Below are 25,203 nucleotides of genomic sequence, written 5' to 3'. Positions count from 1 at the left end.
AGGGAGCAGTCGGTATCTAGAGCCTCTGTGGGGATATCCGTCCATGTGAAGGAAGAAGAAGAAGCTTTTAAAAAGGGCACGGAGTCTGTGAATTTATGATTGCATGTCGGAGAAGGTCTGTGAACACTCTGCAGAAGGAAAAATAAAGACAGTAGAAGATGTTTTGAACGTTTTCGTGTTAGATGTCATGACAAGGTATAAATAGCAATGCTCAACGACTACAAATGAAATAGAATCAGGAGAAGAAAAAAACAAATTGATTCCAACCGAGAAAAAAACGCCAATATACAATGAATGAGTGACCGTGTCTAGCGGAAGATGGCAGCATCGCCGCCCTCATTCTGCTTGCCGTCTTTCCATTCTCTCTCTGCACAGGAAGCGCAATGAACACAGCACGCCCCATATCCTCACCACCTCGGCATCTTTTCCATTTTTTTCCATTTTTTTCTTTTTCGCTTATTCTGATAGATTAATATTTCATGCCCGTAACGCACGCAGGCGCTGCTGGAGCGCATCCTCCTCTTCGGCCGTGGGGTCGTTTGTCTGGGCGGTGGCGGGCTCGGCGGTGGCCGGGGTGGCCTTGTTGAGCTCCTGGGAGAGCTCGATGCCGGCGTCGTCGGCGAGCTTGCCGAGGAGCTCGTGGACGGCGTCCTCGCCGACCTGGGTGGACGTGGACTGGGTGATGGCGTCCTGGTAGATGCCGTTGGACATGGCGTATTCTTCGTTTTGCTGCTTGAACTGTTCGAGGGTGTGGAGAGTCTGAGGGAGGGGGGGGGGGGTGGAGGGTTAATGTCAGCAGGTGGCTCCTTGGCGAATAGGTGACGACAAGAAGAGAAAGAGAAAGAGGAGGGGGGAAATGTCGCGTACCTTTTCCGGATTGGTATTCTTTTGCGCGACATTCATAACCTTGGAGGACGAGGCCATCATGTGCGTCATGCGGTTCATCGAGTTGTTGGCCTGGATCTGGGCGGCCGACAGCTCGGCCATGTCGGCCATCTGGTCCATCTGCTGGGCGAGGGCCTGCTTGGAGAGCAGGACCTTGGCCTTTTGGTAGGCCTTTTGCGTCTCGCCCTTTTTGAGGAGCTCCTGGATCTGCTTCTTGAGGACGGGGTCCTGCTTGGAGGCCTTGGTGGCCTCGCGGCGGGCCTGCTTGGCCTGGAAGCGGGCCTGGAACTCGACCTGCATGTCGCGGGCGAGCTGGCGATTGGACATGCTGGCGGACGTGTGCGGTGTTTGGATCGGGGAGAGAGACGAGGAAAAGGAAAAACCAGATATCGGTAGGCACCTATGGGGGAGGAGGAAGAAGGGTGCTTTTGCGATGGGAAGCGACAGACTGCCAAGGGACTTTGAAAGTGGGGTGGCGGTTCGCCTTGTGGCGGGGAGGCCGCGCACTAACTAATATATGGTGGCCAGTGACGCAAGTCTCTTTTTTCTTTCTTTGGGAGGTAGAGACGGCTCAATGGTAGCCTACAGCAGGTGAAAGAGATTCGGAAAAAAGAAGGGCATGTTTGAAAAATTTTCCGTGTTTCTGTCGAAAATTTCGGGGTTTTTCTTTCCCTTTGCTAATCGTTGCTAGGCCCATCATCATCCAGCTGTGTCAGTTGGCGGCTCTGATCCCCGCCATGGACTTGTCGGAAGTACGACATAACCCTAACCCTGAATCAATACTTTTTACAGCGAGTCCGAGCCCCCCGACCTAGCCCAGCTTTCCCCATGACAAGAACAAACAGGCCTATCCAGCGATGAATACTCTGCTACCTAGTTTGACATGATGATAAAAAAAAATTCTCATCCCTATTTCAAAAGATGGCCATACGTCGCCGCCTCGAGCTTCTGCCATAGCAGTCCCGACGGCGGTGCGCCCGCATCACTCGCAGCAGGGTCGTATTCGATGACGTTGAGCATCATGACGCCCGCGATGCCTGTTTCGCGATCAAGCCACTATAAGTTCACGCGGCGTGCGCGCGAGTCAGCATCGTCATCAACACACATACACACGCCACAAAAAGAGCAAAAAAAAAAAGGGAAGGGATCAGGGGGGGTTTACGCACCCATCGCGGGCCCGACGCGCCGCTCCACGAGATGGACCCCTTGCGCCGCTTGCCCGGCACGTCGTCGACGTTGACCATGCCGCCAAAGGCCTGCTGCATGGGCGCGTGCCTCGGAAGCTCGGGCGCCACGATGCCGTGCACGCCCATGTCGTACGTGAAGGCCTCGATGCCCCTGACCTGACCCGGGCTCAGCTGGTGCGCGCAGAGCGTCTCGAGCGACGCATCGGACAGCAGCCGGCCCGCGAGCAGGCCCTGCAGGAACGCCGCAAAGTCGCCCGCCGTCGAGAAGAGCCCGCCGCCGCCGCCCTCCATGGTCCAGTCCTCGACGACGGCTCCGGCTCCGGCGGGCGGCCCCGGTTCGGCGGCCTCGAGACGGCCCCCGCGGCGCGCCAGGTCCGCGACGAAGCGGCCCGCCGTCTGTGGCAGCCGCGACGGGTAGAAGCCCGTGTCGCGCATGCCTAGCGGCGCAAAGACGTGCTCCTCCATGTATGCCCCGAGCGACCGGCCCGTGATGAGCGACAGCAGCTCGCCGGCCCAGTCGAGCCCCGTCCCGTAGTTCCAGTACTCCCCCGGCGCGTACACGAGGGGCGTGTCGATGGCGGCGCGGCTGCGCGCCGGGAACTTACCCTTGCGGTCCTCGCGCTGGGACCACTGCAGCGCCCGCGGGTTGGAGAACTCGTACGGGTAGCCCGACGTGTGCGAGAGGAGCATCCTATTTTTTATTCATACGACTCTTGCGTCAGCTTGTTTTTGGTTGTCTAAAAGGGGCCCGCTTGGCGAGAAGATGCTGTCAGGGATAGCGGAAGAGAAAGAAAGAAAGAGGGAGAGGAGGGGGGGGGGGGGCAGGCAGACGCTTCTTCTCTTCCTTACCGGAGCGTAATCGGCTCCGTGTTCGCCTCGAGCAACGGCGTGCCGTCCTCCTCGAAGCCGCGCAGAACCTGCACCGTCTGCATCTCGGCGAAGCGGGGACGCACGTCGTCGTCCAGATTGACGAGGCCGCGCTCCACGAGCTGCATCAGGCACACGGCCGTGACGACCTTGGTCATGGAGGCGATCCAGGTAAACGAGTCGGCCGAAAAGGCCGGCGATGCTGCATCGAGTCCGATGCGTCCGGCGGCACCAGAGTACAGAAATTCTGAGCAAGATGAAAAGACCAAAAGCGTTAGCAAAAAAGAAGAAGAAGAAGAAGGAGAAAAAAAAAAGATCAAATATCTCTTTTTTCTTCGCCATCATTTTTGCCTCGGCAACGTCGGCCGTAAGCAGCAAAAGAGCACCATGACGCACCGTCTTTGTTGGTCACTATAAAGGCCGCGCCCAGGACTTTGCCTGTGACGTCCTCGCCCGAGGGCACAGCGTCTCGTAGGATGGCGTCGAGTTCTTCCATTTCGAAAGTGTCCGAAGAGTGTCCATGTAAAGGTCTGGAAAAGAAGGAAGCACAAAGCACGAGGTCGAAGCTGACGTCGATTCACCCCGAATTACGTGTGCCGCCCGTTGCATCAAAGTCAGCCGGTTTATTAGGTTCGGGCGGACCCCGCCATCGTCTAATGCAGGTTAGTAGATCTTACCGGCTCGGTAGAGGCGCATCCTTGGCCCAAATGAACGACTTCTCCTCTATTGTGGTGTTTTCTAGTGTTGCTATGACAGGCCGTGGCCTTTATTCTTCTCCGTCTTCGGCTTCTGTTCCGAGGAGTAGGAGGCGGCGCATGGGCTTTGGGGGGGGGGGGGGCATTGCCGCCGGTAAATTGTCCCGGGCATTCAATAATCACTCTTGACCGCTCGTTTGATCAACGGGCAGCCATCATTAGTATGAAACATGGAAGCGAAGATTATCATGGGCTGGAATAAAACTACCCCATCAAAAGCCATGTAGTGCGACTGCTGGGCTGTCGCACATCCAGCCGCCTCATCGCACTGCGTAAGCGCCCGGTACAACACCATTTTTTTTCTCGAAATTCTATTTTCTTTTTCAATGTCTCCATATTCCATCCATGTGATCAAGGCCGGCAGCGAACCATGTGTTTGTATAACTTTGCCGGTGGTGCTGGGCATTGGAAATGCTGCCGACGCCGCCGAGCTGCAGTCCTACGATCATGCATACACAAGGCAAAGAAAAGTCTTTCCAGCCAAACAGTAGAGATCTTGTCTCGCATATTCATACTCGTAATAGCTATCTGGGTTCTCGGCAGTCTGTTGACTCGGAAATTACTTGCTCAAGTGCCTTCAAAGGCCCATCTCTCGGTTCATCAGTTCTCAAGTCTACCAAAAATGTGCTATTTCAAGAAGGAACAAGAGATTTTTGGTACTTTAATTTCTGAATGACAAAAATTGACAGATTCACTTGCTTGTCCTTGGCCGTCACCATAGCATCTGTCGGCCACCAACGCGTGACTAGGCCATTCACTAGTTAAACAACCCCTGCGAAGCTACCATGAGCAGATTGCAGATTTGTCGATCGGATGAACGCAAGAGATACTTCTTGCCTACCAGTTTCGAGCTTGATCGGAATTCAGTGAAAAAGAAGAGAAAGAAAAATCCCAGATACGCTGGATAGGAAGGAAAGACGAACGATAAGCGGAATCGAAATACACCCCTCACCTGAGACAACGCCACGCATGTTCCCTGCACTAATTATCAATTTACAATGCCCTTCAGGTGTATATGGAACCTACGGGCGTCCCTCACCACTTCATGCAGCGCGTAAGACAGGGACCCATCAACATGTCCCTAAAGATAGGCCAACCCCCCCCCCTTTTCAAGGCTATACTAATACTCAGTAAGCAGTTCCTGCGCTGTCTTTATACGCGATCTCGTAGTACTGATGGATATTTCTATCCCCTATACATCACCCGGCGCATCGCTTCGCTGCTGATACCTTGTTGAGCTAGGTAGCGTATCCGACCGGATGAAACGCTGAAGATGCCGATTGGATCCCGTTTTCAGGGCAACCACATGGCCAACGTCATCCTTTCCCTCGAATGGAGGCTGACTGCATACGTACACGCCCTGTTCCCTGTCAGAGTGGTGCCAATTAATTGATGTTCGCCGTCGCGGGCTGTCCCGGCGCGCCGATCCTAGTTACACCCGCAGCAGCCCCTCTGGTATTCGTACGGCTGCCGTCCTTCTGGGAAGCCTCGTCTTCCTCTTCTTTCGTGCTGCATTCTCCTCATTTGTGCAATCCTGGCGGGAAACATTGGATTTCCCTGAATTGATTACCTGGTTCACAAGCGCTCGCTTCTGGCATGGCACCGCCTTCATTTATCCGCATAAACGAAATCGTCTCCGTTCAGTATTCCTCTCGGCAAGATGGTACATTGTCGAGCGACGGCCAGTTCAAGTCTCGGGCGGGCAGCAGCGAACCCGCCGCCGACGGGACTCCTGAAACCGTCTTGTTCTTGTCGTGGGCGGATGCTGACAGTCGCGTCATCGAAAAGTATACCAAGCTGTACAATGAGCTGTACCCCGGCTCAAACATCATTCTTGTCGAGAGCGACATGGCAGCCTTCTTCATGCGCCCGGTGCGGACCCGGCGGAAGCTGGTCGAGCCTGTCGTGAGGATGCTCCGCGACACGCCCGACGACTCGCTTCACGTGCACGTCATGTCCAACGCTGGCTCGCAGCAGTGGTGCACCATCAACAAGGCGTACTTGGAGCAGGAGGGACGCACCCTGTCCAACTCGCCCACCGTCATCGACAGCGCCCCGGGCCGGTCGCACTCCAAGAACCTCTGGGCGTCCTTTTCCAGGAGCCTGCCGGCAGCCACCGTGCCCAGAATGGCCCTCCGCTTCGTGTTTGGCATTGCCGTGTGTCTGATTACTGTCGCGCGACGTGTGCGACCCGGATCCGATCCGCTGGAGGCGACAAGACGGCAGCTCAACGAGCATGCGCCAACCGTCGTCGGGTCCCGCCGGTGCTATCTTTACTCTGACAAAGATGCGCTCGTCGGATGGGAGGATGTGGAAGCCCACGCAAAAGATGCGGAGCGCAAAGGCTGGCGCGTCGAGCCTGTCAAGTTTGAAGGGAGTCCGCACGTCGGCCATTTGAAGCAGAACCCAGAAAAATATAGAGATGCAATCGAGAGGACACGGCTAGTGAGGTCAAAACTGTAATAATCACTGATATTGTTAACAAAAATGCAAGTAAAATGCCTTGATGCCAGATTTATGATGGCAGGATATGCATAGTCGTGTACTGCGGGCTTGAGACCACAACGAATGAGTATCACGTAATTGGAAGACAGCTGATGCAACATGCGCTAGGAAAGAGGCTTCTACTACATTCATGCTCAATTCGCCGAAGAGGAAAGTGATGTAAATCAACTAAAACATAGCCTCCCTCTAAAAGCCACTGGCCAAAGCGGGTGGTGCGATGCTGGTGACGGCGTATCTTTTCACAGTCAATTGCTCAGCAATACGAAAAGATGCCATTCATACGCGGAATCGTCTATAATCACGAGAACTACATGCACGAACCAGAATCTGACTACTTGCGAGCTGCCAATGCGGCGTACTGTGTTGGTGATAGAGGAGAGAGCAGGTTGGCGGAGCTCGGCAGAGTCTATATTCATGACCCCGAGAACAACACACACGGTGACTAGGAGGCTGACGTCGCGCAGAGATTTATCTGCGTAAAAAAAAGCTTGTGATAAGATACTGTACGAGCACGATGCTAGTGTACTTTTTCTGGTTGCTGCGAGTCAGAGCTGTCGTCATCCTCCAGAGTGGTTGAACCGCATGCATTAGGGGCTCTAAGGCGCAGCATCAGAACTACATTCGCCTGAGAAGGCTTCGTCGATGATGAAAGGGTCATTTTCCGTTTTCCAGAGCTACAAGCTGAACAACATGGCCTCGCTAAACGCGTCGGGATATAGCATTATAGACAGGTGACTGCTCATGTGTGACCGCCGTCATTGCATGGTTCTGCCTTTCTATGACACGGTCAACTTATGTTCTGAACAATAGTTGAGTCATTGAATGTGTATGTGTGGAGAGATACATCCATACAAGATCGTCGATACTTGTACAGAGTACTCAGGAGGCTAACAAGGCGCCGCAAAAGACGAAATCCCTGAACAGTGTGTCCACACCACTTCTGCCCACAACCTCGCTTCTCCTCAGAGTATGTACAACGGCAATGGTGCTACTGAGAGGGGTAAGCTGTAAATATGCAGTCTGTGACTGGCGCGGAAGTTGTTTGTACGACAATCCAGTCAGCTGAACCGGAGCTTTGTGTATATCTGCAGCCGCAGTAATGCACGTGGAAGGCGCCAGCCACGCAAAGTAATATATTCACCTCGGCTACCCCTCTTAATATAAGCCGCTGACAACTCCGGAGCGAAACGAAAAGAAACAGTTCCTGTAGTTCTCAACGTCTTCCAACAATTCGATCTCGCAAGATGTTTCGAGAGCACACCTTCCTAGCCGCAGTAGGTTCGGTGACCCTCTTCGTCATTGCAGTGGTAGTCTACCGCCTCACGCTCCATCCGCTCGCGCGGGTTCCGGGGCCTTTGCTCGCAGCTACTACCGGTGCATATGAGGCGTACTTTCAGTTGGTCAAGGATGGAGGTGGTCGGTACTGGATCGAGATAGACCGACTACACGAACTATACGGTTGGTGCACACCGGTATCCGCTAGTACGTGGCGGCTAATATACCCTTGCTTTCTGACAGGACCTATTGTGCGCATCAGTCCGTGGGAAGTCCACATCAAAGACTCCAACTGGACTGAAATTTACAGGTTGTCATCAAGGGCGGCCAAGCCCTGGTGGTATTACAGGAGCTTGGGCAGTTCCCAGAGCACTTCCTTAACGGAGCCAGATCAGCTGCATCGCATTCACCGGCAGCCTTTGCAGGCTTGGTTCTCGTCTCAAAATGTTGCTAGTAACATACCAAAAGTTCAAGCGATAGTGGAAAAACTCCATGATCGCCTCGCGGCTTCTTCTGGTCAGGTTGTAAACATGTGCGATGTTTACCGTTCCCTCGCCCTTGACGTCTCAACCACATTTGCCTTCCAAAGGCCGTTCGATCACTTGGCCGATCCGTATTTCAACAAAGACTTCAACGAAGCTATCAGGGGGTACGCTCGCATTGGCCAATTCAACAGATATTTTTTTGGTCTCCCATTCTGGCTCATTCAGGCGCTCCCACGCTGCGTGTCCAGCAAACTCAGCCCCAAGGCTATGGGAGCCTTTTTGGCGGTACGTCAATATATAACACTGAATGTGGCACTAATTTTGCTAATACAAATAAAAAACTTGATAGAAAGTCAACGAATGTGCCAGATACTCTTTTGATAAGTCGCTTGAGCCGGATAAGCATCCGCATGACGTGGTACAGAGTCTGCTTGTCGCAGACCTTCCCGATAAACAAAAGACATTTGATCGGGTATTTGCTGAATGCCGAAGTGTTATACTTGATGGTAATGAGACCACTGCGACAGTTCTTGTATCCGCCACCTATCACGCACTGCAAAAACCCGAAATCTACGCTCGGCTCCAAAACGAGCTGAGGAATGCCTACACCACAAAGGGTACTGCTCTGGACTACCAGGAGCTCCGCGCATTGCCGTATCTTACTGGCGTGATCAATGAAGCTTTGCGAACGAGTAACTCTATTTCCGGAAGACTCGTACGCTACTCCGACGTTGCGGATCTTCGGTACCAGCAGTACTTACTGCCCCGTGGGGTTCGTGTGCCATGCCTCTCCATCACGGATCTGAATTAACGAGATAATCAGACATATATTTCGCTCAGTATGAACGACATGCAAATGGATCCCGAAATATTTTCCGATCCTGAAGAGTTTGACCCCAATCGCTGGTTGAACCCGGTTGACTATAAGCGACTTATCAAGTACTTGCAACCATGGGGCCGCGGGTCACGGCTTTGTGTTGGCAAGGAGCTGGCGTACACCGATCTCTCCTTGACGATGTCGCGCTTATTTGGACCGGATTGCGGCTTCAAGATGAAGCTTTTAGAAACTGAGCAAACTGACTGGGATATTTTCAGAGATTACTTTGGGCCAATGCCGAGCCCCGGAAGCAAAGGGCTCAGAGTACTGATTGAGCTTAGAGAGAAGGCATCCAAGTAGTTCATCACAGGTAGTTCAGACATCGTTACTATCCATTGTCTTCATGGCTTTATTCTGCTTCAATAGATCTTCCTGAGACTCATTTACGCTGTCCCTCCCTACGGAGCACCTGTCCGAGAATCTCTACACTGCACAGATGAACGAAACGTATTGTTTGACTGTCAGGTCCGCTCGCCCACAACCTTGAAGCTCCGGCCTTGATTTCTAGACACAGGGAATCTCCAATATTCAAAGGTCTTTCTATGTCTTGTCGCACTTTCTCAAGCACCGATGGGAGGATTGCAGACGAGAGCTAGGCCAGCCAAGCCGAGCAAGCAGCATCCTGGGGACTTGCCGACCGCAGCGCAAGAAGCCTGGAAAGCGGAGCCAGAGTCAGGATTGACGCTTGCTATAAATCTGTCAGTATCAGGTGTAATGGACTGACCACTCATGACAATGAGCCACATACGAGGAGTGCAGTCCAGCTCAAGGACGCCGTCGACACTCGTGCCACAGCAGAGAGCACTGGAAGTGAGGCCACTGCAGGGGTTGTAAGAACGACTCTCAATAGGTTCAATGGCGGCGGCAGAGACTAGAGCAGCCAGAGTGGCGGAGACGAGGAACCTCATTTTGATGAATCAAGACTTGTGAGGCGAGTGTTTAATGGATTGTACTGTGAGGATGTGAAGGCGGTTGAATGAGCACAAACCGAGAGACTTTCAAGGGAATCGTTGCGCTATTTGTATTCACGACTACGAGGCCTTCACACATTCTGTGATAATGGAAGCCTCTATATTAGAGTTGCAGTACACTGAACACTGGTGGCTAGAGGCATTCGTTATGGTCGTGATAAGCCACGGCACGCACATGCTGTGCGAGATATACCTTAATGTAATTTCAGTTTTATTCCGATCTGCGGAACCCCGAGGCCAATCTACAGTGTCTCCTATCAAAATGATAAGCCCAATTGAGTTTCATCACCAGTTTTGCTTCATTGGATAAGTACAAAGGTCCGAGGTCCAGTCCAAATCCAGCCCCAGGCTCCTCTGATGGGCAGGCTGTCGACTGGAGAAGAGATCACAGTCAGTAGCTCGCGAATCAAAATTCAAAGAGATTAGAGCACTCGGGTGTAGTATAACATCTTACTGGGTTGTGAGACTTGCTCGCATCTGCCATATGTCTGCCAGGTGGTGAGCAAGAGAGGCTCGACCTCGACAGCGAAGCCCGCTCGATGCCGCGCACGCCGCGTGGCGGTGGCTCATCTGCTTTACTCAGTAACACAGGGCATGATTGCTATTCCCGTTCGCCGGACTCGGCAGCCGTATCAAAGTTTGCGCCGCGACGGCCGATGGTCGAGGCTTCCCGACGAATCACCACTCGTCTCCCTCGTTGCAGTAATCACGCCGAAGCCTCGGTTATGAGAACAAGTCCCAAGCGGGATATTATTGAGACTTGTCAAGAAATCATGGGTACGAGAACAACAGCATAAATGCGAAAATAATAATAAAAAATCAACGACCAGAGTAATTATGCTGTTACGACCCAGACGGTGGCGGCATTGAAGCCTGATAGGAGCGGCACCTGACGCCTAAGCTGATCCTGAATGTAGATTTGGCCAAAGTTCATGCAACTGAAGGATTAACCCGATCTGATGGGAATGCGAAATGATGCAGTATAAACTACATGTCCGAGTCCCCGGATTTTCTTTCATGTATTGTCCGGCCCATCTGGACCCTTGTTACCATTTCCGTGATTTGGAAAGATAAGACTGGTTGAATGAATGTGGACGATCAACCGTGGGTGACTAGCGTGCCGGCATCTAGCTAAAGTATCCAATTGCGTACGATCCTTTTATCAAGCTGAGGTTTTGACTCCGTTTTGAGCCTCGAACCGTTGACCGACAAGCCGAAAGCTTGCGACCCCTTGGCTTGCGTTTCCTGAAGATGACGGCAAATAGGATGTTGGTCGGCGAATAGCTCCTGCCGTACGATAATCCGTTATTGCCCACCGCATCTCGTGTATACTATTAGCTTGCAACTCTGCGAGAACTCGTCTGGACCTTGAGAGACCCAGTGTATTGCGTTGCGCAGCATCTGATCGGACAACGCAAAAGCGAAGGAAACTATGCAACCTGGACCGTGTCTTGGCTGCTGGAGGAGTGGATTCGAATATCGCCGAGGAAGGGTGATCGACAGGGTCTGGCAGGATATTCCCGCGTACGGAACAAAGGTCAGTGCATCGCCGCTCTTATCGCACGAAGTACGGCATGTCGAATATAAGAATGAGCTTGTTAACATGCGGCACCCACACTATTAGATTCGCTTTGCTGATGTGGAAATCTAAAGGCATTACGCGGCAACTTGTTACCCTATGCTGCTGGACGAATTTGCTGAACCGTAGTCTAGCAGGCTGCCCCCGGGTAGTTCGGGACTCAAGTGAGGCAAAGCAGAGATTACAAAGGCAATTGGCACATCGAAGCAGTTTTTCTCTTCCTCTAGCTAGGATTTTCAGCTAAACTTATCAACGGTAAGGCACCGCCAGTGCCGTTGGCTTTTGGCAGTCTCTCCCCTTCTGACTAGTTCCATGTAAAAATCCACACAGGGTCTACAGCTCCCGCTAGAGCAAGAAAGTAAAACGCAAAATAAAATAGAATAACAAGTCATTCCTAATGCATTAAAACTCTGTATTTCATGGTCTTACCCAAAACTATACGCCGATCCAGCTAGTATATCCATACAACAAAGGCGTACAACCTGTCAATTGGAGCAAGGGCGTGTCAACTGTCGCAGATGACATCTCACTACCTCATAGGGCGCGCACCAACCGTCATATTATATGACACTGCTCCGTATGTGAAATTGGATTCTTAACCGCGGGCTGCCTTTTAAGATCTAACACGGTGGTGCGCGAACCGCTCTGCGTAACACAGATGCATCGGCATCGTGAGTCGAAACGTAATGCTACGCCTGATCAAGTCAAATCCGAGTAGCATTGTGTTAATCATCTTAGCGTGCCCTGACCTCACGAAAAATCAAGGCTGCGGCGCGCCCTGCGAGATCTGACAGTGACCGACTTGGAGCCTCGTTGGCTAGCAGACGAGACGTTGTCAACCTAGAAAGCTATTAAAAAAATACCAGACACTTGACGTATAAATGATTTGCGTCTTCTTTGATTTACCAGACAAGAAATCTCTACATTCATACTCTACTTCAAGACATCCTCACCATGGTTGAACTCGCATTTCGCCGCGCCACACTGGACGACGCCCCTCGGCTGCGCGACTTAATGGAACACGCCTTTTCGACCAACGACTCCCGGTCAAACTGGACCGGCGACGCGGAGCTTGCCTCCAAGTTTACAGTGCAGCTCGAAAACATGCAGCAGGACCTTGCCGCGGAGAATCTGTTGACGTTTGCCGTCATGGACAAGGCCGGGGGGGACATTATCGCCTCGGTCAACGTGGGCAAGAAGGGGGACGACCGGGGCCACATCGCCGGTCTCATCGTGCAGGACGAATACCAGCGCGGGGGGGTCGGCGGGCAGGTTCTACACTACGCCGAGGAGTACTGCAGGAGAGAGTGGGGGGTGAAGAAGCTGTCCCTCAACGCGCTTTCGACTCGCACGGCACTGCTGGCATGGTACAAGAGCCGCGGCTATCGCGAGACTGGCGAGACGAGTCCGTTTCCGCGCAATGCCGCCTGCTTCGCTTCGCTCGCGATCCCGGAGGACCTGTGCTTCATTGAGATGCAAAAGGACGCCAACACCGCGGAGAGTGATGGAAAGACCCAGAAATAGTCACCTGGAACACTGGCTCTGGAAGAATTAGTTTACTGGACAGCATGGTTTCTGTGCGTGAAAGGATAGAAATGTCGGAAGCCTAGGTGGTAATGGCAACCTACCAGGTCTTTGCACCTAGGATGGCTTTCTTACATGCGGAGATTAGGGAATAGACATGTTATGAGAGTTCGCTTGTTGGCGAAGCTAGAAGACTTTGGGATTTTTAAATGACTACAAGCAGAGACACTCTATGAATGCCTTTCTTTGCTCATTTTCAGCTCAGGCAACGCATAACAGTATTCAATGCGATTGACCACCGTCTGATTCTGCCCTACCAGCCTATATCTGTTCTATTTTTAGGCGAGATATAATAGCTCTCTGCAGTGAGAAAATCTCCGAGCACCTGTCCGGCTGAGCCAAACTTCCAACTACCCAATTGGGTAGAGACCAGAGAACCAAGCGGCTGAGACCACCCGGCGACTTGTAAACTCCACTGAACAGCCAGACTGGCAGCAATATGGTTAGTCGCGCTACGACCATTACAGCGAAGAGCGCCGCCTGAAGCCTTGTTAGTGCGGACCAGGCTAACTTGTGATGCATAAATGGACAACAGGTTCAACGATCCCAAACCTGTATACTTGCTGCACAATTTGTTTACCGCAGCACCTCAAAAGAACTACAAGTTGCCACATGTAGGTTGCCGGTCAAACTTGAGAAGTAAAGCTGCTAGTCAAATCAGAACATGAAAACTGACCAGAATGATCTACTCGGCATTCTTTTGGCTCGGGCAAAGAGCCTCGGAGCAGTGTGCAAGTTTAGTGCCTCCGTCGTTGATATCGACGCCGAGGGTGGACGTACCACTTCTCATCATGGTGCAAGAGGACAATTGCTCATTTGGTCTTGCCATTGCTACCGATGTAAGGTATACCGCGCATTAATGCCATCTATGACGATGAGGAGGAATGCGATCCATCATTCGGACAAAAGTTACTAGCAATACGCCAGTCATCCACCCCTCATTGGATACAACACCGACCTCATCGGAAGAAACTCAACTCGAGGATTCCAAGAAAGGATTCGCAGATACAAAGAAGCGCTTGCATAAGAACCCAGGCTTAGGCGTGGAAAATGCTATAAATTGCACTTCTTAGGTGGTCCTGAGCTTGACAGATGGACCAGCCGCAACGCAAGATCGTGTAAATTGGCGATGCGGCACAAGCAATGCAGTCACGTAGGCAGCTGTAAAAGAATATGCTTTGCAATTTGATGGCAGTAGCCAAGACAAAAACTATAACGAAGGAATATATACTATGCAAAACTTCTCAGAGATCTTTTATATACATGCACACGGCCCTCTTCCCATGCCAACTCCGGCCCGTTTCGACCTCGCTCTACTCCTGTACCTTCTGGCCGTCACCGCCCCAGGTATCACAGGTGCCGCGGCTCGGAGCATGAGGACGACGCGAGTTGCGAGTCACATCGGGACCCGGCTGGGGAAAGTCAACGTCGGTGCCCTCAAAGGTGCAGATGCCATTGCCGACGTTGGCGACAAACATGTCGGGGCGGCTGGCGAGGGGCACGGAGGCGTCGCGGCGGGCCTTGCCGGACACCGTGATCACGGCGCAGTTCATGTACATCTCGCGGTTGCCCTCGTTGTTGAACCAGCTCCAGGCAAAGATCATCTGCCCCGAGGGCGTGTCGCTGGGGAGGGTGAACTGGTAGCTCGAGTCGCCGTTGACGGGGCAGTTGCCAATGTAGGAGTGCACCACCTTGAACGTGCGGCCCTTGTCAAAGGAGACGGAGGCCTGGCAGCTGCCGCCGTTGTGCGGCGTGTTGCCGTGGATGACGAAGGAGTAGGTGCCGCCGGGGCTCCAGGTGGCGACGGGCTTGCCCTTCTTGGTGCCGATGAGGCCGAGATCACCCTTGCACGGGAAGTCGCTGCCGTCCGAGTTTAGCGGCGAGCGAATGTCGTAGTCAATGTCATCGCCAGTGTTGGGGTTGAAGCTGGAGCGAAACGGGGGCGGGCTCTTCATCTCCATGTGGGCAGCGGCCAAGGTGGCCAGGCCGACTGCGGCAAAAATAGTGCTGAAAACCTTCATTCTGAAGCTGCGGTAGGATGATTTGCTGTCTTGAGCTGAGGTGCAGATTACATCGAAAGCTGGAACGGGGAGACGTCGCTGTATAAGTAGTGTGCAAGGCGCGAGATCTTTAGGCCTGAACTGACTGATTTTACATTCGTGCCTCTCGACTAAGTCGCCTTCCCATGATACCGTAACATGAAGGGCCGTTCATTTCAGACGATACTGTAGTAGTGAGGACTATCACTTTGAAACCAGTCATGGTCAACTTGGGACAGGAAGAACAGCTACCTTCCGAATTGGGTCTACTGCTGCATGATTGACTCGGCCTGGGTATCATTGGCACCAGAAGTCCGTCGTTGCCTAGGGTTGACAAGTTTCACACCTGGTCGCTAGTTGGCATCCACAGCAATCTATTCTAGTTACAACCCCAGGACTGCAAAGTACTGCACCACCCAATGCGGAACTACGGTTCGGGCATCATACAAAGCTCATTTCAACTCGCAAAGTCTTGTGCCGCGTGATACTACCGTCGAGAGGAGCCGACTTCCTAATGGAGGTCGGCGCTGCCTGGGTGGTGGCATACTATTGGAAGCCTCCAGATTGGGCTGCCATGTACCCCACGCTGCCACGGCGTGGCGTACATGGGGTTATATTAAAGCGGCAGTAACGTAACTTATACTACATGTAAATAGACAGAAAGTAATCAGCAATTACCAACAAGGTCATGTGGTATTCATACTGACCACGTCCAAGTTCCTCTTTCGCCACTGAATGAGCCTCACTAACCAGAGGCATGTCACAGGGCGGACCAGTAGCACGGCGGCTGTGGGCTCAAATACCTCACTGCTTACATCGATACAACATCATGGAATGCGACATGATTCTCTACTACTCGATGTTCTCTGGAAGAATGCTACTTGAGGCCTCCAGATGTAATCCTTGTCGTCATTACGGCCGAAAGGGACAAGTGCAAGGCACGAGGAAAACGACTGGCGCGACCCAATTCGGTGAGATTTGCAGAGAGTGGTGTTCTTTTTTGATTTATAAAAATGAAGCAAGCCAGCTTGGCATCAACGCCACTCATTGGCGATCCAGCGTTGCAAAATACGGTAACTGGCCTCGGGCAGATAACCCGGCACCCCATGGCCAGCGCCGTCCACGCCGACAAACACCAGGCGTCCGTCATCGGTGCCCTTCCAAAAGCCGGTCGCCTTGACATGTTCCGGCAGCTCGCGCCATTTGCTGATCCGGTAGTCCGCATACCCGCTCCAGAAGAGGTTGTCGTACTGCCACTTTTGGCCTGGTGTATTGACAATGTAGTCTTCGTTGCCGTTGAGGACTAGAAGACGGATTCCACTCAGACTGCTACTCACTGATGCATCAAGCACATGCTCCAGTGTTCGTGCTCTACTGAGTGTGGTGTCAATACCATAAGCCTCGCTTACCGCCTCGTTGATAAACTGTAGGTCCATGGACTGCGGTACGCCAATGGCTTTTTTGACATGCGCTTGGTTGAGATAGGCGGTGATATTGCCATGGCTCATGTCTTGGCAAAAGCCATTGTGGATCACGCATGGAAGATTTACTTTGAATGACAGTCGTTAGCCTTTCGACACATTATATCAATGGCTCTCCGCCTTACCGTCGTAGTTGTTGCGCTCCCCTGCATCAATGCGCTTCCGATAGATGGCATCAATGTTCTCACGCAAGAAATATAGCAACCCCAAACAGCCGTAACTCGTAGTACTGAGACGACACTCTTGCCCGAGACGAACCAGTTCGGGTATGGACCTGCGAATGTGGTCGCACTCCTCCGGCTCGAGAAAATGACGGCCGCGATAGTCGGAGCAGAGCAGCTCATATGCACCTACGCCGACAGCCGTCCAGTCAAGCAGCGCGTTCACGTTGATCAAACCGGCAATCTCGCCCATAAACGCATCTTTGGAATTCGATTCTCGCGCATCGAGAATGTGCTTGGTATATGCCGAAGTGAAATGACCAGCATAGGACTCTCCCGCAATGTATAGGGCCAATTCGGCCTTCTCGGGGAAGACGTCACGGAAGAATACATTCAAAAAAGTCTGAAAGTCGACGGCGCTGTCCTTGTCTGATGATGGGGCCTGACCACCGTCCGCAACTGATGAGAAGCCGGTGCCGGCGGGCTGGTCCAGGAAGATGACCGACGCGTTGTTATTCCACGCCCAGGGATTAGGCACCGGTTTAGTCGCATTCACTTCTAGCACACATGGGCCCAACTCGGTGAAGAGCCCAAGCAACGACGACGCGCCGGGCCCGCCGTTCATCCAAAGAATGACAGGATCCTTTGAGGGATCGTTTCGGCTCTCTGCGAACCAGTAGAACAGCCTGCGGTCGTCTGAAACGTCGACCGTACCGGTCCACTGTGCCTCGCCGTACGAGGGGCATGTGCTACCATCCTGCTTAATGCGCGTAAAGCTTCCGGTCTTGTAAGAGCCCTTGCGCGAGGCAAAGGCGAGAGGCTCATTTCCGTTAAAGCCTAGCGGCTGTTGCAAGGTCTCCCGGGCGGCTAGAATAGCCTTGATATTTTCGGGCGAAGGCACGAGTAAACGTCCAACTGTGCACCCGAGCAAGATGGTCGTGAGGACGAAATTAGCCGCAACCATGATACCTGTCACTGATTGATTAATATTGCGATGAACATGTGCAGCGCAATGTTTGTTATTTCGTGTTGGAGGAAAGCCCTCGCGGTAAGCTGGCGGGCTCTTGGGGTACCACTGCCGCCGAAGTTGACAGCCTGATTTGATGGCTCAGCCTGACAGCCACATGTTAGTTAACTAACTAGTTTAACTAGTTTCTGGGCAGTTTTCGGGCTGCATCACTAACTAATAACTTGACGCATATTCACGGTGTCAGTTAATTCAGAGGTAAGACCATGTTTTCATCATTACCAAAAGCTTGTGCCACTAGATGGGATGAAGCTACATAGTGAGATCTAATGCGATTAACCCCAAGGACCTCTAAATCTCTTGGACGTATCTGCTCTGAAAGTTCCCATCAGTGTCACATTCCCCGCCTTGGAGAGTTTGAGCTCTGAATGCTTGGCTTCCCGCCTTGCCTCGTCAACTGCCCTTGCTCCAGTTGCCACCAAAGATCGTACTTGATAATCCTTGAGGTGGGCCAAACTTTGCTGATCCCCTCTGCTCAGCCGTGATAGCTCGGTACCAGGCGACAACTGCACTATGTCGCTCCTGTGCTCGGACAACGGCGGGCAATTATTGTCTTGGGCACTTGATTTTGAGCTAGATAGTGTCGTCAGCGCCATGCGCCGTTTTGTCGAGGAGCGAGGTGTCCTCCGCGACGCTAAAGGTCCGTCGGCCCTAGTTGTGTTGCTAAGGACCTTGCCAGACGGTAAAAGTAAGGACTCTGCACGAGTTGTATAACCTTGCGAGGGGATTTCATAGAATTCTTCAATGTCGGAAGCAACGTCGAAGCGACAATGCCCTTTGGCGATCATGTGATGTTGGATTCCCTCGACCGTCCGCCGCCGGCATCCACATTGGATGCACTCGCGATAGCCATGGATGACTAGATGCAGGTAGGCGGCGACAGTCTCGACATCAACAGTGAGATGCTCTTGGAACGGGATGGTGAAGCTGTGGGCCTTGTACATGTGCTGGAGGCTGTCGGGGAAACTAGCACTCTCAGTGTTGCAAAAGAGGCAATGGTGAGAATTGAAATGTAGTGCGTTGGCAGACCCCGAATCTGCATCCTCGTAATCAGAACCGGATGCATCAGATGCATCGTCATCTGACTCGATATGGCGACTTGAACCTGCGCTTCGTTGTCGACGAGGAGACGAGGACGGAGGTGTAAGTACAGTGCCGGGCTCTGCTACCTTGACCCGTAGATTGTAGACACTAATAAGAAACACCAATGGTTAGCTTCCCGCCGCCAACACAACTAGCGGAAAACATACTGCCAGTCGCTCTTTGCATGCTGTCGCCAGACACTTGGGCTAGCTAGAGATACATTGCAAAGCCTACACATTGCAGGGGCTTTGCTGTCCATATTTGCGGTTAGATGGCTGCTGATTGCTCCTGAAACGATAATTTTGACGGTATTGAAGATGAGAAGTTTTGTGAGTGTGGTCGGGCTAGGCAATGGAGAAGGCCTAATGAGCGGAACGATAACAGTGAATAAAAGTGTTGATAGATCTTCCACTTCTCATACTCTTGATGCGAACAAATGTATATATACTTTGTTGTTCTTCATTTTTTCCTGTTTAAAACGCGCCATCTGAGCGGCAATACCGAAGCCCAGAACCTAGTAGTCTGGATCTGGTTGACTCACATGGCCTAATTAGGATGCCTCCACAGTGAATCATTCTGTGGTCATTCTCAACCAGTGTGCTGAACGAGCGAGAGGCTAACCAATCACAGAGTACGGGGTCACGGAGAGCTAGAAACACCGAGGGGCCCTGTCTGGCAAGTAGAGTGGTGGAAGTACCTTGGTATATGGCCATTTTCAATGTGAATTACGATAACTAGTGGCCTTGAACCAAGTGCCTGCTGAGCCTGGTACTGAAATTCTTGTAGAGCGTCAAGATGGTGGCCCGCAATTGTGTTATTAGGCTGATATTGCTAGTATTCTTGGCCTTTGACGAATCAAATCTTATTCGGCCTGCAACAGCGTCATTACACATATACCATTGTGCATACACCAAAAAATAAAGCCTATGCTAGCACTGTGTGAGCTAAAGTGCCCCGTTGACCTCCTCAAAGTCTGTTATTGTCAGCGCCGTCACCTTGTGCTGGCATTGGTGATGGAAGACGAGGTTGGCAGTCTTCGTACTATTCTGCAGAAGCGGCCATAGATCCGTCCTAGCCAAACACGCACACGCAATGGCAGCTTCATTACCGAAGCTGCCATCAAACTCGCCAATCATCTGCAAAAAGATCCGTACACCAGGAAGCGCGACGCGTTGCCCCTAACAATCGATATGGGCGCTTGCAGCAAGCAGCCGAGATTTTGATTCGAGCATCCCTGTCATGAGCTTAGACCGAAGCCGATCATGCCATGACCGCGACAGCTAACGAAACGCGGCTGGGGTGGCACTGGGACACAATTATTGCAGATTCTGACATCGACCAGGACCCTTTGCCGGCCGCAATCCCGGCCTGTGTAGCCGTAAAGATTACAGAGGGCCGTGGGTAGTAAGGCGATGTATATAAGCTTCATGGTTAAACGTACTAGCGCCTATAGTACGGCAGCCGTCGTGCCCACCTCGAATACCAACGAGGTACAATGTGTGCAAGTAGTGTATGGGCTTGTATTAGTTGTGTCACTCTGTTCACGGGCGCATGATATGATGCAGCGAACGTCTAACAAAGGGAGGGGCGCGACCAGTATATGTAGCTAATAAGGCATAGGACAAAGATCTGCTCTCGGACTCAATAGCCGCCGGGGATGAACCAGAGTTCGACTCGTTTGGCGGGCCTCGGCGACACGGGCGGCACTCGCATCGGACAAGGCTGGAGGCTGTTGAATGATGTTTTAGCACTCGGAGCTGCCAGTCAGGTGTGACAGGTCCAGAAATCGTGCCATAAATACGTCACGCACTAGTTGCAATGAATCCCGGCTTTGAGCTTTAGCAATGATCAGTACGCGGCGCGTGCACGGCACTGCGTGGTGCAGAATTCTTTATGGAAGGAGTTTTCTTTTAATCTGTGAGTGCCAGTACCACATCTAGGCGCTCGAAAAATTCTATTATTAGTATTTGATAAGAATTATCCGGAACCCTTTCTGATAAAACCAGAAAATTTGCGAGGCCGGTAGTATTCGTGCCCGACATGGTGACATCCAGGGTAAGGAAAGAGATGGTTGAAACTGATCTAGTTTCTACTCTTTATTGTACCAAACTGTCGTGCTTTGGCCACGAATCATGCCTGACTGGCTTCTTTTTCATATCATTTAGTTGTGAAACCAGAGCGGCTTTGACTGTTGGCCAGGCCGACTTTGTAATATTCGACATGGTACGTGTAGATGACCTACGCCCGTAAGTCGCCAGAGATTACATGTAAAAGAACCTCTTGATGCATTCTTATGCTGTTTCGTAGAATATCACAGAGCGCAACTGAGAACAGGGGTAGCGTTGGGCCAAATATCTTTGTTCTACCAGAAAGAATACTTTCACCTCGCTCATGTCTGAGCTTTCTGTGATTCAACTCACAAATTAGCAATATATAAGGCGAATCTGGCCCTCTGTTCGGCAAATCAGTTTCCCAAACCTACATCAGAAACCACATTTTCGACAATCTCAACCTACACCGCAACAGACTCCCAAAAGGCCATATCTTGGTGTTATTGAGAAGACCCTATACATCGCAATTCCTACTACAAAGATGCCTGAAAGACCTCTCTCCTCAAAAAAAGTCGATCAGGGTGGGGATTTGATGGCTCATTACATGGGTGAAGGTAATTGGCACGGGTTGCTCACCGAGACAGACAAATTGATAGGGCAATATGGGCAGGGTCCATGGATCTGGACAGAGTGAAGGCGGCGTTGAAGAACAAAAAGTTGGCTTTGAATAAATTGGGGAGATTCGAAGACGAAAAAAAGACCACTGCTCTACTTGCCTCTATTGAGCGCTCTGGCCTTTGATGCTTCACGCTGGCCAGCCGCATTCACAACTTGGGGCATGGCTTGGAGAATCTAACTCCGGGAGATTGCTCGGGCCACGTCTGGATCATGAACAACACTGCAACAACATCACTGCAGACACGACTGTGATGCCAGTCTGACATGCCGGTCATTTTATTGCTTGTGGCAGCGTTTCCGCGCTTTAGTGCCAAAGCAAGGCTTTTCAGTAATCAGCTCGATCTGCGCACGGGGTCACCCTGGTGTCTACATCTTGGCAACAAGGAAAGAATAGATAGGCAGTCGACATAGTTTGAGATTTAAAATATTACTTTCTGTCTTTTAGCTAATATTTTAACACCCACCTTGTTCTAGTGTTGCGTTGCGCGTCGTTGACTTTGTGCCCTTCAACCGAAGCCAGCCAACCAACCAACCAACCAACAAGGCCTCGCGTGGCAAGCGAGACTAGCTGCGGACCGTAAAAGCACAAAAAATCGATTTAAAAGTATATAATTGTGACTTGAATGACTATTCGTCTTTATAAAGATGGCCAGTAAAAGATCCAAGACATGGGTAGACTGAGAAGCGTAGCACTGCTTAGACCACAGCCACAAAAGATGACATGGTCAAATCATCAGATTATTAGCAGGGTCTGGTAGATTATCCTGCAAGTACAGTATACAGTAGGAGCTTAATCCACCTCCAAGTACTTGTCCAAGCACTGGATTAATGACTGGGAAAGGCATCCGCACAGACGCCTTGTTGTAATGTCTGGGCATCGCGGCCGAGGTCAATTGTCAGAATCAACAATGCCAGAAATCAGCACGAAAAATCTAAATACAGTGAGGAGAAGGCAAACCAATATGATACTCGGCTTTCAATTGACTACCGCTCAGCTATTAGTCGTCTCGCCGGCGGCCAATGCGCAGCTCCTACGTACGGCCCCTTGTTCGTGCCTGTGTTCTCAAGCAAGGAAGAAAAAATAGCAAGAATAAGAAGACAATGTAAAAGAAACTCCCCATGCCGCTCTCTTTCTCAGCAAAATCTAGACTTCTGTGACCGTCGTCAGTGACGCTCGTCAGCCGGAGTTAAGCCCGCCTGAGGCATCTCCACGTATATCCGCTCGGGCGGATCCCCTTTTTACTCCGAGACGGAGATAGCCTCGGCCAACTTGGCGCTCGCACGACACACACACACGCCCTGGGGCCGTGCATCGCGACCAACGCCCCCCCCCGTGTGCTGCGCGCGCCAAGAAGCCGTTTTCTTGTCCATCGAGACATGCAGCAGCCTCACAGCGAGGTGCGGCGGCGGCGGCGACGGGTCCTGTCCTGCATGGCCTGCCGTCGCCGCAAAATCAAGTGCAACCGCGAGCATCCGTGTCAGCACTGCACCGAGACGCAGCAGGCGTGCAACTACCAGGCGCCCCCGTCGCCGCAGCTGTGGCAGGCGGCGTCCAAAGTGGCCGAGCGGCCTCGCTCCAACAACTGGCGCTCCGTCATCTTCTCGTCTGGCAGCAATACGCCCGACTCTTTCGCCGACGGCTCTCTCCCTCATCACGAGGCGGCGGCGGCACCTGTGCAACCCCCTGCCGTGCTGCAGAGCCCGCCGGCATCGCAGCCTGCTCCTCCGGCGGCGGCAGATCACCCAGAGAGAGGGCCGGACACTCGCGGCGGCGGCGCTTTTCTCTCTCAACTGCCGCAGCGTGATGATCGCATATTCGCCCGCAAGTCGGCGGCCCACGATTCGCAGATCGTCTTGGACAAGACGCGTATTCTGCGATGGAGTCACTGGATGGGAGCTGGACAAGAGGTACGTCGCAATCTGATGCGCAAAAACGCTGTTCGCCAAGGAGCTTTCCGAAATTGACGTGGTCGCGCATAGTTTGGGCCCATCTTTACCTGTTATCTGGAAACCTTAGGCCCTCGCCAAGACTCCAGCTTGCCCCCAGACGCCAAGACGGTGCTTGTTGATGCGGCGGAAGTGCTACAAAAGTGCAAACGCCTCGCGCGCTCTTCCAAGATTTGGCGCCCAAGCCGGCTGTTCGGTATGCAGGGTTACGACCTGGTGCCTCCTAGCCGCGAGGTTGCTGATACCATGGCGATGGAGTACTTTACCTACTTCGAATCCACCATCCGGATTTTGCATATTCCTTCTTTCTGGAAGTCTTATGACGATTTCTGGAAATGCCAAAATACTGCCACCATGGAAACTCGTCTTATCATTTTACTCGTTGTTGCCATTGGCTCTAGCTTGCAGGAGCGTAGCGAAACCTCCCAGGCTACTCCGTCTGTTGCTCAGATCAATCAGTGGATATACGCCGCACAGACTTGGTTGGCGGGTCCCCTGGAGAAGGATCGCCTGGATATAGGCGGCCTGCAAGTATACTGCCTGCTTGTTGTCGCCCGGCAAATTTATTCCGTAGGTGGCGACTTGGTGTGGATGTCGCTCGGCTCTTTACTACACCGAGCTATGCAGCTTGGCCTACACTATGATCCCAAGCATTTCCAAGGCATGTCTGTTTTCAAAGCTGAGCTGCGGCGAAGGCTTTGGTACACTATTTTGGAGCTCCTCGTGCAAGCATCACTGGACACGGCGATGCCCCCAAGGATCTCAACCGAGGAATACGACACCGAGCCTCCGTCCAACATCAATGACAACGACTTCGACGAGGACAGTCAAGCCCTGCATTCGAAGCCGGAATCCGAATTTACAGACGCCACTTTGCAGCGTCATCTCATATACGCCCTTCCCGCTCGCATTAGGATTGTAAGATATCTGAATGCGATCAACGCGAATCTCTCATACCCAGAGGCAATGAGCCTTGGCACGGCTCTCAGTACTGCGCAAAGGAAATGCACTCTCGCATTTCAGACATATCCTGACAAAATATCCCCATTCCAACGCAACATGGTTGATTTCCTTCTGCGACGCTTCGTCGTGCCGCTGCACAGCCCCTTTGCCTGCGAAGCCCGGACCACGCCCGCCTTCCACTATTCCCTCAAGGCTTGCACCGAGGCCAGCCTTGCCCTCATCAATCCCGAGCCCGACGCACGCTTCGCACGTCTATTAGACTTTGCCGGCGGCCTCTTCCGCGAGGGGCTGCGGTCCGCCAACACAGCCATCAGCCTGGATCTGATCATCCAGACCAAAACGCAGCAGGCCGACGGCACGCTGCACCGCACGCACACCGTCCGCGACGCGCTGAAGAAGTCGGTGGCTGATATGCTCGAGCTATGCGAGAAGCGCATCAGCAACGGCGAGACAAATGTGAAGAGCTACGTCTTTCTCGCCATGGCGCTGGCGATGACGGAGGCTATGGAGAGCGGGGAGCCGTGCGAATTGAAGATTGCGCAGAGCGCGAGAGATGCGCTGGCGCATTGCTATGGTATCCTTGAGAGTACCCTGGGTTCATTTGCAACGAATACGCCGACGGACCCCGGGTTCCCCTCGGGGGGCTTAGAGGTTGGCTATCTGGGTATGGATATTGGCATGGATTGCTTCTTCTCAGATACGGGATTTTCATAATTCAGCAACCCGCATCTATGTAAATAATTATCGCATGGACGAAGTGAAGAATTTGCTTTTAGCAATCGTGATAACTCAACCCCACGCAT

The 25,203-nt window shown here is 52.3% G+C and overlaps 10 protein-coding genes across 10 annotated transcripts; 5 read left to right on the top strand and 5 right to left on the bottom strand.

The window, feature by feature from the left end:
- Positions 1 to 477: 477 nt before the first annotated feature.
- Positions 478 to 1,212, bottom strand: V2A60_002316 (uncharacterized protein; the record flags this gene model as incomplete). Its single annotated transcript, XM_083253667.1, has 2 exons — positions 478 to 738; positions 868 to 1,212. 2 exons carry the CDS (start codon positions 1,210 to 1,212, stop codon positions 478 to 480), a joined length of 606 nt encoding a protein of 201 aa, XP_083109793.1.
- Positions 1,213 to 1,794: 582 nt separating this feature from the next.
- On the bottom strand, positions 1,795 to 3,435 carry V2A60_002315 (serine hydrolase domain-containing protein; the record flags this gene model as incomplete). The annotated part of the gene is made up of 4 exons (XM_083253666.1): positions 1,795 to 1,941; positions 2,052 to 2,763; positions 2,922 to 3,186; positions 3,336 to 3,435. 4 exons carry the CDS (start codon positions 3,433 to 3,435, stop codon positions 1,795 to 1,797), a joined length of 1,224 nt encoding a protein of 407 aa, XP_083109792.1.
- Positions 3,436 to 5,290: 1,855 nt separating this feature from the next.
- Positions 5,291 to 6,157, top strand: V2A60_002314 (uncharacterized protein; the record flags this gene model as incomplete). The annotated part of the gene is made up of 1 exon (XM_083253665.1): positions 5,291 to 6,157. One exon carries the CDS (start codon positions 5,291 to 5,293, stop codon positions 6,155 to 6,157), a length of 867 nt encoding a protein of 288 aa, XP_083109791.1.
- A 1,286-nt stretch (positions 6,158 to 7,443) lies between these two features.
- On the top strand, positions 7,444 to 9,136 carry V2A60_002313 (cytochrome P450; the record flags this gene model as incomplete). Its single annotated transcript, XM_083253664.1, has 4 exons — positions 7,444 to 7,657; positions 7,718 to 8,244; positions 8,309 to 8,731; positions 8,783 to 9,136. The coding sequence occupies 4 exons, from the start codon at positions 7,444 to 7,446 to the stop codon at positions 9,134 to 9,136; spliced, it is 1,518 nt and encodes a 505-aa protein (XP_083109790.1).
- A 260-nt stretch (positions 9,137 to 9,396) lies between these two features.
- V2A60_002312 (uncharacterized protein) lies at positions 9,397 to 9,744 on the bottom strand (the record flags this gene model as incomplete). The annotated part of the gene is made up of 2 exons (XM_083253663.1): positions 9,397 to 9,524; positions 9,585 to 9,744. 2 exons carry the CDS (start codon positions 9,742 to 9,744, stop codon positions 9,397 to 9,399), a joined length of 288 nt encoding a protein of 95 aa, XP_083109789.1.
- A 2,596-nt stretch (positions 9,745 to 12,340) lies between these two features.
- Positions 12,341 to 12,910, top strand: V2A60_002311 (GNAT family N-acetyltransferase; the record flags this gene model as incomplete). The annotated part of the gene is made up of 1 exon (XM_083253662.1): positions 12,341 to 12,910. One exon carries the CDS (start codon positions 12,341 to 12,343, stop codon positions 12,908 to 12,910), a length of 570 nt encoding a protein of 189 aa, XP_083109788.1.
- Positions 12,911 to 14,283: 1,373 nt separating this feature from the next.
- On the bottom strand, positions 14,284 to 14,991 carry V2A60_002310 (uncharacterized protein; the record flags this gene model as incomplete). The annotated part of the gene is made up of 1 exon (XM_083253661.1): positions 14,284 to 14,991. The coding sequence occupies one exon, from the start codon at positions 14,989 to 14,991 to the stop codon at positions 14,284 to 14,286; it is 708 nt and encodes a 235-aa protein (XP_083109787.1).
- A 1,052-nt stretch (positions 14,992 to 16,043) lies between these two features.
- On the bottom strand, positions 16,044 to 17,615 carry V2A60_002309 (uncharacterized protein; the record flags this gene model as incomplete). Its single annotated transcript, XM_083253660.1, has 2 exons — positions 16,044 to 16,558; positions 16,616 to 17,615. The coding sequence occupies 2 exons, from the start codon at positions 17,613 to 17,615 to the stop codon at positions 16,044 to 16,046; spliced, it is 1,515 nt and encodes a 504-aa protein (XP_083109786.1).
- Positions 17,616 to 18,191: 576 nt separating this feature from the next.
- Positions 18,192 to 18,541, top strand: V2A60_002308 (uncharacterized protein; the record flags this gene model as incomplete). The annotated part of the gene is made up of 2 exons (XM_083253659.1): positions 18,192 to 18,318; positions 18,414 to 18,541. The coding sequence occupies 2 exons, from the start codon at positions 18,192 to 18,194 to the stop codon at positions 18,539 to 18,541; spliced, it is 255 nt and encodes an 84-aa protein (XP_083109785.1).
- Positions 18,542 to 22,867: 4,326 nt separating this feature from the next.
- V2A60_002307 (uncharacterized protein) lies at positions 22,868 to 25,114 on the top strand (the record flags this gene model as incomplete). Its single annotated transcript, XM_083253658.1, has 2 exons — positions 22,868 to 23,398; positions 23,471 to 25,114. 2 exons carry the CDS (start codon positions 22,868 to 22,870, stop codon positions 25,112 to 25,114), a joined length of 2,175 nt encoding a protein of 724 aa, XP_083109784.1.
- Positions 25,115 to 25,203: the final 89 nt, after the last annotated feature.

This window comes from Cordyceps javanica, chromosome 1 (assembly GCF_051103115.1).
Source record: "Cordyceps javanica chromosome 1, complete sequence".
In the NCBI taxonomy this organism is placed as follows: domain Eukaryota; kingdom Fungi; phylum Ascomycota; class Sordariomycetes; order Hypocreales; family Cordycipitaceae; genus Cordyceps; species Cordyceps javanica.
Note: the sequence above shows the minus strand (reverse complement) of the source record. Positions and strands in the feature narration are given on the sequence as shown.